Source organism: Apis mellifera, linkage group LG8, assembly GCF_003254395.2.
Source record: "Apis mellifera strain DH4 linkage group LG8, Amel_HAv3.1, whole genome shotgun sequence".
Classification (NCBI taxonomy): Eukaryota; Metazoa; Arthropoda; class Insecta; order Hymenoptera; family Apidae; genus Apis; species Apis mellifera.
In genome coordinates this window covers 12398776-12411731 of record NC_037645.1, presented here as the reverse complement: position 1 = coordinate 12411731, position 12956 = coordinate 12398776, and the positions used below count along the sequence as shown (strand labels likewise).

At 22.5% G+C, this 12956-nt stretch overlaps 3 protein-coding genes across 3 annotated transcripts; 1 reads left to right on the top strand and 2 right to left on the bottom strand.

Annotated features, from left to right (window-relative positions):
• Positions 1 to 354: 354 nt before the first annotated feature.
• On the top strand, positions 355 to 1480 carry LOC413196 (ribosome maturation protein SBDS). The gene is made up of 2 exons (XM_396646.7): positions 355 to 651; positions 835 to 1480. The coding sequence occupies exons 1-2, from the start codon at positions 512 to 514 to the stop codon at positions 1460 to 1462; spliced, it is 768 nt and encodes a 255-aa protein (XP_396646.1). The 5' UTR covers positions 355 to 511; the 3' UTR covers positions 1463 to 1480.
• Positions 1481 to 2089: 609 nt separating this feature from the next.
• LOC552180 (cob(I)yrinic acid a,c-diamide adenosyltransferase, mitochondrial) lies at positions 2090 to 3589 on the bottom strand. Its single transcript, XM_624558.6, has 3 exons — positions 3319 to 3589; positions 2414 to 2783; positions 2090 to 2338 (listed from the first exon to the last, which is right to left on the bottom strand). Exons 1-3 carry the CDS (start codon positions 3393 to 3395, stop codon positions 2105 to 2107), a joined length of 681 nt encoding a protein of 226 aa, XP_624561.1. The 5' UTR covers positions 3396 to 3589; the 3' UTR covers positions 2090 to 2104.
• Positions 3590 to 5509: 1920 nt separating this feature from the next.
• Positions 5510 to 12753, bottom strand: LOC413195 (alsin). Its single transcript, XM_396645.7, has 14 exons — positions 12145 to 12753; positions 10760 to 12082; positions 10115 to 10681; positions 9365 to 9734; positions 8452 to 8653; positions 8048 to 8228; positions 7798 to 7964; positions 7491 to 7600; positions 7203 to 7414; positions 6567 to 7127; positions 6319 to 6495; positions 6034 to 6202; positions 5774 to 5956; positions 5510 to 5705 (listed from the first exon to the last, which is right to left on the bottom strand). The coding sequence occupies exons 1-14, from the start codon at positions 12483 to 12485 to the stop codon at positions 5658 to 5660; spliced, it is 4611 nt and encodes a 1536-aa protein (XP_396645.4). The 5' UTR covers positions 12486 to 12753; the 3' UTR covers positions 5510 to 5657.
• Positions 12754 to 12956: the final 203 nt, after the last annotated feature.

Here is a 12956-nt window from a genome sequence, read left to right as displayed (position 1 = left end):
CTAAATATTTTCTTTTTCTTTAAAGACAAGTTTTATCGAGAAACATTCTAATATTATATTGTATCGATATAAAATTTTTTGTTTTTCATGATTTTCACGAAATTAATTACTTATATTTATATAAATTTTTATATAATTAATAAACATATTTAATAATACATTTATTTATAATTATAATTTGTATTTTTAAAAAAATATCTTCACAATTGCATACTTTTAAAAGTTAATATTCAAAATTATTCTATAAATTTTAAATAAACATTATAAATGTAATTTTTTATGTTACATCAATAGACTTACGTGTTACATCTTAAAACAATTCAAAAATCTATCGATATTGCAAAGGAAGTTGTATGTGATAACCATTCGATTATAAATCGAGAATTCGAAATCGCTTTGAAACATCCGTAAGGCTTATTGTTAGATAAGATTGTATATAAAATAAAAAGAATATTATACGAATTACGTGAATTATAATTTTATAATCACGTATATACATACTTGTTAAAAAATGTCGAAAACGTCTAAAATTTTTACACCAACGAATCAAATAAGATTAACCAACGTGGCCGTGGTTCGTATGAAAAAAGCAGGAAAACGATTTGAGATCGCTTGTTATAGGAACAAGGTTATCTCTTGGAGAAATAAACTGTAAGTCTTTGACAGCCGATCAAAACAAAAATGTACGTTACATTGTTGATATATACTTGACATCTAACCTAAATAAATTTTGTCATTGTATCCTATCTTTTTCCTTTTTTCTTTTTTTTTTCTTTACACATATTATATATTTTATTTTTTATTAATAATTGTAATAACAAAATTACATTTCAGAGAAAAAGACATTGATGAAGTTTTACAAACACATACTGTATTTATAAATGTTTCGAAAGGTCAAGTAGCAAAAAAAGAAGATCTTATAAAAGCTTTTGGTACAGATAATCAAACAGAAATCTGTAAAGAAATTCTCACAAAAGGAGAACTTCAAGTTTCTGACAAAGAAAGGCATTCGGCTTTAGATTCTATGTTCAAAGATATTGCCACAACTGTTGCTAATAAATGTATAAATCCAGAAACTAAACGTCCATATACGATAACTATGATAGAAAAAGCTATGAAAGATGTACATTTTTCTGTAAAACCAAATCGAAATGCAAAACAGCAAGCTTTAGATGTGATTCCTCAATTAAAAGCTGTAATGCCGCTTGAACGAGCTCAAATGAGACTTAGAGTTTTGGTTTCGGGTAAAGAAGCAAAAAAATTAAGAGATAAAATAGAAAAATTAGTAACAAAATTAGAAACAGAAGAATGGGACAATGGAACGTTAGATTTAGTTTGTTTGATTGATCCTGGACATTATAGAGAGATAAATGAACTAGTAAGATCTGAAACTAAAGGTTCAGGATTATTGGAATTACTTAATTTAAAAGAAATTGTTGAAGGAGATGAAGTTTTGGAATAAATAATTAATTTTACTGAATGTTATTATTGTTATCATCTTATAACCTTTTTTTTTTTTTATACATATTCCTTCATGTAATTTATTATTATACTTAAAACTATATATTTATTTACAATATAATTATTTCATAAAGTTTTTTGTACCACATACGAGTTAAAAATTTGATGTGACAACAAATTTCTAACAATCTTTTAATATATGTATATAATATAAAGAAAAATTGTTTCTTATTACTTAAATTAATCAATATATATATTTTAATAAAATTACATACAATTATTTAACAAAAGTAACAAAATATCACATAAATCAGAATCATTTTATGATGATATATTTAAAAATATATCATAATCGAAAAATATATGTCTTATAGTGTTTTATTAAAAGTCTTTACATAATAATTACTTAATGTTTTAATTACTATGTACATTTAATAATACAATAATAAAATATAATCAATAACTGATACTTATAATTTCATCAAAGAATATTTACAACTTATCTACTATGAAGATATATTTAGAAAAAATATTACCGCATAAATTTTGCATACAATATTATGTATATTGTTATATTATTAACTGTGACTGTTATATTATTTTTACAATAAAAATAAAAATCTACAAATTTTTTTCATAATTTTTACTTTTCCTCATTTTTTTCAACTTCTACTCTAGGAATATAAATATTTTCTGTACGTTGATCACATTTGGCTGCAATACGTGATGTTGTTAGTAAGAAGTTTTGTAATTTATTTAGATATATTTGTGCTTCTTTATTCAATAAACCATCTTGAACCAAAAATGCAACATTTCTTTCTACTCGTTTGCATACTGCTTTCGCTGAATGTAATGTAGAACAAGCCTTACCACCACCCTATTAAAATATGAAATAAAATATAATAAAGTTATTTATATAATAAAATATATGTAAAATAAAAATATCATTTACTGGAATAATATAGGTTTCTTGAGGTGGTAGTTGATTGGCATATTCTGCTATCCATTCTTCCAAATCATTGATGTGTTTACTTTCAAATGCTTTACTTTTTCCTGGCATCGGTTTTAATATAGCATGACTTAAATCAAATAAAATCATTTGCACTCTTTTTAATTTATCAACATAAGGATGTTCAACTTTACTATCTGTTGCAAATTCCCTTGCCAATCCTATTTGTGCTAGTAATTCTTCAGTTGAAACAAGAGCATTAAATGTTACATCATTTTGTGTATTTATATCTGCATTTATATTTGATAATTGTAAATCATTGTCTTGTATAGAAACATCTTCTTTTTTTGTCACTTTTGATGCAGAACTACTACTGCAAAAAAATTATTTTATTTTGAGACATAATACTATACATCTTAACATCTATAATTTTTTAACAACCATACTTATTAGATGTTCGTTAATTTTTTCATTACGAATTTTTTTTTATATTTTTTATTGGAAAAATTTTGATATAATTATTTATGATACAAAAGAATTTATTAACAAATATTTTTTTCTCAAATAAATTTTTATACTTTTATAGCATATGATTCAACTTTTTAAAATAGATTATGCATAAACAAATTTCTATATTTTTATTTTATAATATGATTATAGAACACAATTTTTAAAATATATATATATATATATATATATATTATTTTCATAATTAAATATATTCTAAATCAATATTTTAATACAATATTAAATATTATACAATAGTTTAATTTTATAATTTCAATAAATATTACTAGAATATAATAAAAAAAAAAAATACTGCTATAAAATAAGAATTTACAATTTAATATTAATCCATACTATATTATGAAATAAAATAATGGTTAGGTTATATTCTTGTCATATACCTATTTCTAAATGATGCTCGTAGTCCGGTTTTATATAATAAAACAGGATTTTTCCATATACTTCTAACTACTTCCATATCTATAATAATCAAATCTAAATATAATTACGTTAATATACTATTTCTAAACGTACAGTTTTAATTCAAGTAAGAAAAACGATATACGTATAATCTTTAAATTACTTCGTGATCATGTTGCTGGTTAAACCTGCGCATCACAAACGATATGAAATATTTTATTACAAAAGTTTTTCAACAAATATTCTACATAGAACTATTGTACATGTGTAGACAAACATATATAAATTGAATTTTTAAGAATTTTTTATTAAAAAGAATAGTAACTATAGAAATAAACATCAAGAGTTCACAGATTGGATTATCTTCTTTTTTGATATTCTTAGCATTGGTTTAATTTTAATTGTATATATGTATGCAAGAATATATTAGCTATATAATAATTAAAAATATGTAAAATTGTTTTTATAGAATTTGTACAATATTTTTAAATAATTAATATCAGAAAAATATATAAATTTTTCTTAATTTGAAATTTATTTGTTATAAAAAGAATAACAAAATATAAAATATGTATTTATTTATTATTAGTTGATTTATTTTCTTTCTCAGTTTTTCTTTATTCATTAATATCTATTATACTATATTTATATATATAGTTTTGTGTGTATTCGCATGTATTGAGTAATGATATACATCATGCGCACGCATTCACGCAAACATAATAATATATTCGAGAGACATACTTGAAGAATCAATTTTAGAGATCAAACAAAAACAGAAATATTAGTTGAGACTTATTTATTAAGTTAACATATAAGTAATTGAAATTTGCATTAGAACGGTATAATGAAATAGTTTTATCTTCGTCCTTTGTATACTTCATTTTCATTAACATTTCCATAAAATTAAATTGTTTATTATATCAACTTTTGTGTTTATTTTGACCTTTAGAATAGATTAAAAATATTATATAAATATATTAATTTTATATATGTTATATGTATAAATAATATATATGATAAAACAATTATTTTATTAAAATTTATTCTTACATTTTAATGAAGCATTTGTATTTTTTAATTGGTATTTTTAATAAATAATATCATATACTTTTTATAAAATAAAGTACTAAATATTAATTTATATAAACAATTTAATATGTATATTTAAATTAAATTTAAATTAATAAAATTTAAATTCGTATTAATTTATCATTTTTTTATAAAAAATAAATTATATTTTTTAATAAAAGTAAATAAATTATAAAATATATATATATATATATATAATGTTTAATGGACAAATGAAATATATTTGCTTTTAAACATATAATTTTATTCATTTAATATAGATACTTACAAGCTATATATATTACATTTAAAATAAATATTCAATATTATGTATAACATAAAATTCTAATCACTATTGATCATTATTATATTATTATTATTATATAGGATTATGATATTGCATATAATTTTGCAATGATATTACTATAAAATATATGTATAACATAAATATATAACATGTCATTAATTATTCAATCAACATTCTTTAAATATAATTCATTTTATATTAATGACATAATTTGATAATATAATATAGAATAAAGATTATTAAATTAATATTAAATAATATTTTATGGCAGTTATATAAATTAAACAATTATACAATTTATATTATTGTATATATAATATTGAAATTAATAGTTGAAGAAATATTAAAAATTAATAATTCCCTTAAATTTCATAATAACGATATATAAATGCTTATCGAAATTGAAATTCATTAATGCTTAAAATTATAACAATACGTTCAAGTATATGATTCTTTTTTACAAATATTTAGTCTATTTTGAAAATTAAAATAATGTATAAAAAATATATAAATAAATAATTGAAAATTAAAATAATATAGAAATACATTTGCATAAATAAATAAAATTTTAAATTCATTTTAAATATATATACACTGTACATTAATAGTTTTATAGAATTTGATATGTAATTTCACTATTAAATTAAATTATTAGATTTAATAATATATTTACTTATATCATAGCATCAATTTTTACTATTTATAATAAATATGTTTATAACTTTTAACAATTATGATACACAAATGATTCGTTTTACAATATTTAACATTTCATTAAATTATATTGTTTCAACTAAATATTATATTTTGAGGTACTAATTTGTGACATAATGCATATATTTTATTTATTTATTATATTAACAATGTACTTTAATAAATTATTACTAAAACTTACTTTGTAACTTATACTTTTATTTATGTATAGAAATTATTTTGTTGTATTTAGTCACCCACATTAATTTTCTCTTGTAATATTTGATAGTAACAGGCCTAAGAAATACACATATTAATTAAACTTCTAGATATTAATTAATTTTTCTAGAAAAATGATATTTTACCTTAAGAGTAGTAAACATAATTCCAAGTTCTCCATTCTGTAAATAGGGTTCCATAAAATCTTCTATAAAATGTATTTCACTACCCAGCTGTAATACACTGGCACGAACAACCACAAAACAAAAAACAGGAAACAATTCATCCATTGTCCATAAATATGTAGTCCCCAATTGCTTTTGAACTGCCTATTATAAATAGTATATAAGATTTAATGGATAAATAATGATATGATAATTACATATATACAAAGAAGCTAACTTACTTGTGTCATTTGTTCAAATGTATTCCTAACGACTAATAATTTCTCTAACGGAGAAAATGTGGTTTTCAGTTGTTGTAATGTTTCTATTGCCTCACTGAAGTATGGTTCATTTTGATACGGTAATCCGTTTTCATTCAAATTCATAACATTTGAATTTTTCCAAAATTTTCTAAAATTTTATTATAAATCTTGGATATTTAATAAATAATATAAAAAATATAATACATTTATGATAATAATATTTATTATTGTTATTTATTTTATGTTTTTAATTATATTACTTACTGATCAATATCTAGAAAAGCCATAAGTGTTATATCAGGTTGTTTATTCCATTTCATTAATCTTTCCCAATAGGCATCATCTTCTTTTTTATTGTGTAAAGCATATAGTACAAAAAGTGCCGAATGCACACGAGGTAACAATATTGGATGAAGTATTGCTGCAGCACTTATAACTTGACTAAAAAAAATAAAATAACATAAAAATAAAAAATTATAATTTATGTAAATAATTAATTAACTAAAATATACCTTTCTTCTTCGTTTTTTTCTGTTTCCAATACGTATTCTTTTCCACCTCGTGGTAATGCCGGAAATAATAAGATAACTATTTCATATATTCTTGAAGTAATACTACGAAGTTCAGATACAGCATGACTAAGCAATAAAGGATGAACTCTTACACCACCATAGGTAGCTGTATATACAGCAGCAACTTCTGTTAAAAGTGCTCCTAATGGGTGATATGAACTATCGAATGCTTTAATTAAATATTTGTGAATTTCACTATAGTTTTGAATAGTAAGTTTGTCTCTTCCAAAACAAGGAATCTTATCTAACTCATCAATTACTTCATTATTTTTTTCTTTATTAATACTAGTAATTGTCAGATGCTTTTTTCGTTGTAAAGCTTTTTGATGCGATTTAGTTATTATGCTAGCAATATTTTGCCAAACACGTTGAGTCTCAGCAGATTTATCAACTACACTCATAGTTTTTGAACCTGGTTCAGGTACACCAAGTTGTTGATAACATTGTCTAAATATAGCTTTCCATTTTTGATCTGGCGATACACATAATTTTCCGAAAGATCTATATAATAAAGAATATATAGATTTAAAACTTCATTAAAGTAATTGATAAATTATTAATTGATAAATTATTTACATTGGTTTTGAATAATTTTGTATATTTCCATTAGCTTTATTCATGTGTAATGTTGCAATAACTTTTACACCTTCATTCCATGAACCATTCATATTACCTTCTAATCGTTCACCACTTGTAAAAGTTAATGTTCCTTTACCATAAAAAATACCAGCTGATTTAAATTCACCTTCATAATGAGTACCATCTTCAAATACCATAACTCCATGACCCTTTTATTATAAACATTTCATATAAATATTTTTAAATTTACATATATAAAAATTTAGAAAATTTTTAATTATTTACCGTTAAAACGTCTTGCATGAAAAATCCTTCATAATAAATACCATCTAACGTTACTATTAAACCACAACCATGTTTCATACCATTACTCCATGATCCTAAATATTTTTCTCCTAAAATAATATATTACTTAGTTAATATATATTTTCTCCTAAAATAATATATTACTTAGTTAATTAATATTTAATATTTATATAAGCATATTTATATTTGTTAATTATTAGAAAAATAGCAATTTTTTTTTCTGTCTTTAATTAGATTATAAAAAACTTATAAATATTTGTAAATAATATTTGTAGATAATAAATACCTGTCATAATATCATCCATAATTCCATATCCCTGTTTAACACCTGCAGCCCATTCTCCAATGTAAACTGATGCTACAGATGCCATGAAATGACCTTCTTTTTTAACACCATGACCATGCGGTAAACCATCTTTAAAATATCCTTCATAAAAATCTCCATTATTATATCTAGAATATTTTTATATTTTTATATTTTATTAAAAATAATATATTATTTTGCATTAAATTTCAATCATCGTTTAGAAACTAACTTCATTGTTCCATATCCATTCTGTTGACCATCTTTCCATTGTCCTTCATATACACCTTGTGATGGAATTTCCATTTTACCAGAACCATGAATAATACCTTTGTGAAATTGTCCTGCATATTTACGTCCATCAGACCATTCTAATTTTCCAGAACCATGTGGTTTACCATTTAGCCACCGCCCTATATAAAAAATTATTTTTTTATATTATTTTTGTGTAATCAATTTTATCTTTACATTAAATTATTTCTAATTATTAAAAAATTAGAACTATAATAATTTTCAATGATTTTAAGTTTTTAAAGAAATTTTGTTACTGTCTTATGAATATTGTAATATAAAATTATATATATAATAATATAAAATTTATCATATATATTATTATTGATGATGAATCTTACGAACCAGTATATTTTGCATCTTTAAAAACACTGTGCTTTGTGAAAGAAAATGAGCTAGAACGTACTACTGGAGGTATATGTCCAATAACTCTTTGTAAACTACATTTTATAGCATTTTGTAAAGCATACAACCATTCATTTCGATCAAAAGGTGTTGGAGTGTATAATACAAATGTATCTTCTGGTGCTATTACTGATATAGCATTCTAAAATATAGATATATGAGATATAAAAACTTTTTACCATAATTATGCATCAATATACAGTGATAGTTATATACTTACATACATTTAGAATTTTATTCATAAACTGAGATGCAATAAAATACAATTTTTTTATATACATATTAAATATAATCTCTACTTTATATAATAATACATAGCAATATGATTTTCTATTTTTTTATTTGTACTAATTGTATTTATTTTTGTTGTTCTGTTTTTATTTAAAATATTTTTTTATATATAAATAAACTAAATTATTTTTTAATAAACAAAAAATAACAAATAAACAAAATTTCATAAACAAACTAAAATTATCTAATTTAATCTTTAAAATAGATTTCTACATTTAATTTAAAAGTCAAAAAGGATAGAGAAATTTTCTATGAGATAATAAACTCTTTCTGTAATTATAAAAAAATTGTAGATATTATAGAGTTATTATTGAGTTATAGATATTGATTAATCATTTCCAATATCTATTATAAATCTCAGAATGACAAGAACAATTTATTATGTTTTAATATGATGCAAATTATTTATAATATATCTAATATGAAATTCAATAAAGATTAACAAATATATACAAATATATAATTTTAAATTTTAACTTTATGTTTGTATATTTAATTTGTTTGTAAATATATAACCGCCATTGTAAGTAAATATATTTAAATAAAATAAAATTTAACATACTTGTACTGTTTCAGAATCTGGTAAAGGTTCTATCCATAAAGTTTTGAGTGGATGTACCATATGAGAAGTACCAGTAACGTGAATAAATATATCAGTTAATAAAACAAACCAGTGTGTAGAAAATCTTCCAGAATTAAGTATTGATAAAGGATGTGTTCGTGATTCTCTAATAAGTCTTCTATCAGGAGATCTTAATAATTCTCCAAGTTTTCCAGAATTCTCCCAAAATAATTTAGTTGTTTCAGCTTCTTTTTGTTGTTTTTCTTGATCATCACATATTTGTTCCCATTTTATTAAAGCTTCTTGCATTCGTTCTATACCCATTCTTGTACCATTACACTTCATTAGATTTAAAATCATATTCTTATATCTGTATATAAATATAATGTCTGTTATCATAAATAGAAAATAATAAATCAATGATAAATTGTAAATGTAAATTGTAATTATAATTATTGTAATATTAATTTTTTAAATAATATATTAAATATGATTTTTTAAATATAATTTTAATATTTAATTTCTTAATAATCAAATAGTCTTTAGTTTTTATGATATATTTTTAATATGTCATTTTATAATATTGTATAAAAATAATTTTAATTTTTAAAATAATTATTTATTGTAAAAACGAATAATTTTTAATTAATTTTATTATAATTTAAGCATTTTTTCAATTTTAATATTCAATAATTAAAAAATATTTTTGTTATTTTTTATTATTTTTTATATATATTTAAATATATTTACCTATTTAATTTATATAATGGATGTTGTAATGCCATTGTAATAATGATTTCATCAGTAATTTTTTTAGTTTCATTAGTTTTTAACTTATCTATAAATAAATTTGTTATTATTTGTGGTACTTCAATTATTTTTGCAATATATGTAAATCCACTCAAAGAAATAACATCACACACTGCATTTAAATAATATTTATACACAGTAATATATTCTTCAACATTAGCAATAACTGTTACATCATATGCTTCACCAATATGATTAAAATAATCCCATAAACTAATAACATTTAAAGCACTGAAACTTAATAATTCGGTATAACATCGACATAATGTTTCATAAACATTTGATTCTTGCATAGCACCTCCTTTTTTTTGGAATGGTTTGATTAAATTTTGATAAACAACCAATATTTCTTCCAAAAAAATTTGGTCGCTTATCAAATCTTCGGAAATATTTATTTCAGGTTCATTTATCACAGAACAGCAACTGTAATTACCAGAACTAAAAATTTGTTGAGGACTATATTTAATATTTGTTTCGATATCAAGATGGAACATTTCACCAGTTTTACTAAAATCATACAACATTTTTTATAAGCAAATAGAATTTTAATTTCTTATTTTTATTTTTCAGAGTTAAATTATTTACCTTGAATGTCCAATAAAATATAAACCATGATGCATCATAACTAAGCTATGAAAACTACCAGCTGTCACATCTTTGGCTCTTTCATTTGGAAATAATTTTGTGGTAAATAAACGAGGTGCACTTTGATATGAATATGGTTCCAATGTCACCTGTTTATAATTATTTCTGCCCCAAGCAAAAACTCTTCCATCTAATGTCAGAGCAAGTACATGAAATGCACCACATGAAATTTTTCTCAATCCAGTATTACTGAGTTTTGCTACTAAAATAGGTCTTGAACGTTTAACAATATCTCCTGTTCCTAATTGTCCATATTCAATATCACCCCATGTCCAAAGTTCAGTAGATAAAATGTTGTTACCAGTACGAGTTAAAATATTAATCCTTTCATTTAAACCTTGCTGAGACAATTCATGCTCTGAGGAACCAGTACTTGATGACCATGGAAATTCTTCACAGCGTAAACTTAAAGCCAAACTAGTAGTAGCAGGTTTGAGATATTCTTCTCCTACTTCCAAATGTTCACTACTATCATCTTTAAATTCATTTATATCTGAATTTCCACTCATATGTCTTGATAATGTAACAACTTTACCCCCTACATTTTTGACTCCTTCATATACTAAATTAGCTACATTAGATACATTTTGTTTTATTAATCTAGTTGGTTTTTCAATGTTTTCCAAAGGTATGTCTTCTTTAACACTCCCATAAGATGAAACCCAAGATAATTGTCTGGTTAAAAATTGTCTTGCAGCCTCTGTATTTATAAAGATAACATTTTTTTTTTCTTCTTTGTCAGAATCTATAGGATTATTGGAACACAGTTCTCCATTTTCTACTATTTCAGAATTTTTTTCTTTTTTATTACTTTCTGCAAATGAAGTTTCTTGTTCTTTACTAGCAACAGATAAAGCACTAATAGAATTAGTTGAATGATCTTCACTAAATTGTTGCATATGAAGTCCCATAGGACAAGTATCTGATGATGTTAAACTTGTAGGACTTAATAATACAGTGTTGAGACATTGAGGACATGAATTGACAAAAACTTCTTCTTCTAGTTCATTTTCACTATCAGTATCATTTTTTAAAGCTGTTGTTGTTTTTCTTACTGCAACTACATTAAAATTTGAACCACATGCAATAGCAGAAACAGTTCTACCTTCAAAAAATTTAACTTTTTTAGGCTCTATGCTATTAATATCTATTTGCGATTGGTTTCCATTAGCCCAAAGTTGTCCATTTTCTGTTACAAATAATGCTGCTTGATCGCTAACAGCTATTGATTTTACTTTAACAATTTCATTTTCTTGTTTATATCTGTAATAGCATAAGTTATTTAAATATTATTGTTTAACAATATCTAATTTTACAAAACCTACCCATGACTGCAACATTTAACTTCTTCTTTTAAGATTATTGTATCTATTATGGTCATATCCTGAGGATTTACTTTCAAAACATGTCCATTATTATCTACAATAAATAAATAATCCGAATTGGATGCTATGTCGATCACATCAAATTGAGCTCTTTTGAAAACCAATGACGGAGAGCTATTTTCCAAAAATGAAACCTCTCCATAATATAAATTATTAGTAGTTGTTGCTATAAAAATGTGATCTTTAATAGTAACTAGCCTACAAATTATACCATTTGGTTTGTCACCAAAAGCATATGATAACTTATCAACACCTCTCCATAAATGCATGTGTTTCTCCATTTTATAAGATATTTGACAGATAAGCTGATGTGCATAACCTAGAGATATCTTATTTTAAAAAGTAAAGTTTTTAATCAATAACGCTTTCGTCATGTGATTCGTGATTGAATCTCTTTCACTGAATTTTCTTGCAATAGTACTCTAGAGAATTTACATATTAACATGATTAAACTAATAATTTCCTTATTACAATTCCAAAATTTAATTCAACACATTTATGATAAGGCTATATACTACACTATACTATATTGCAACGAACACTTTAGTTGATACTATCACATGATCATTTTCCTAAATTATAAGAGAGGGGATAAATTTTTATTATTAAGTCTGATTTTCAATATAAAGATAATAAAATATTAATAATTTCTCCATTATATTAAAAAATGTAAAATGTAACAATTATATGTATAAATGCGTATATATAAATGATATATTTAATTTTTATTACATTAATATTTTGTTGATTAC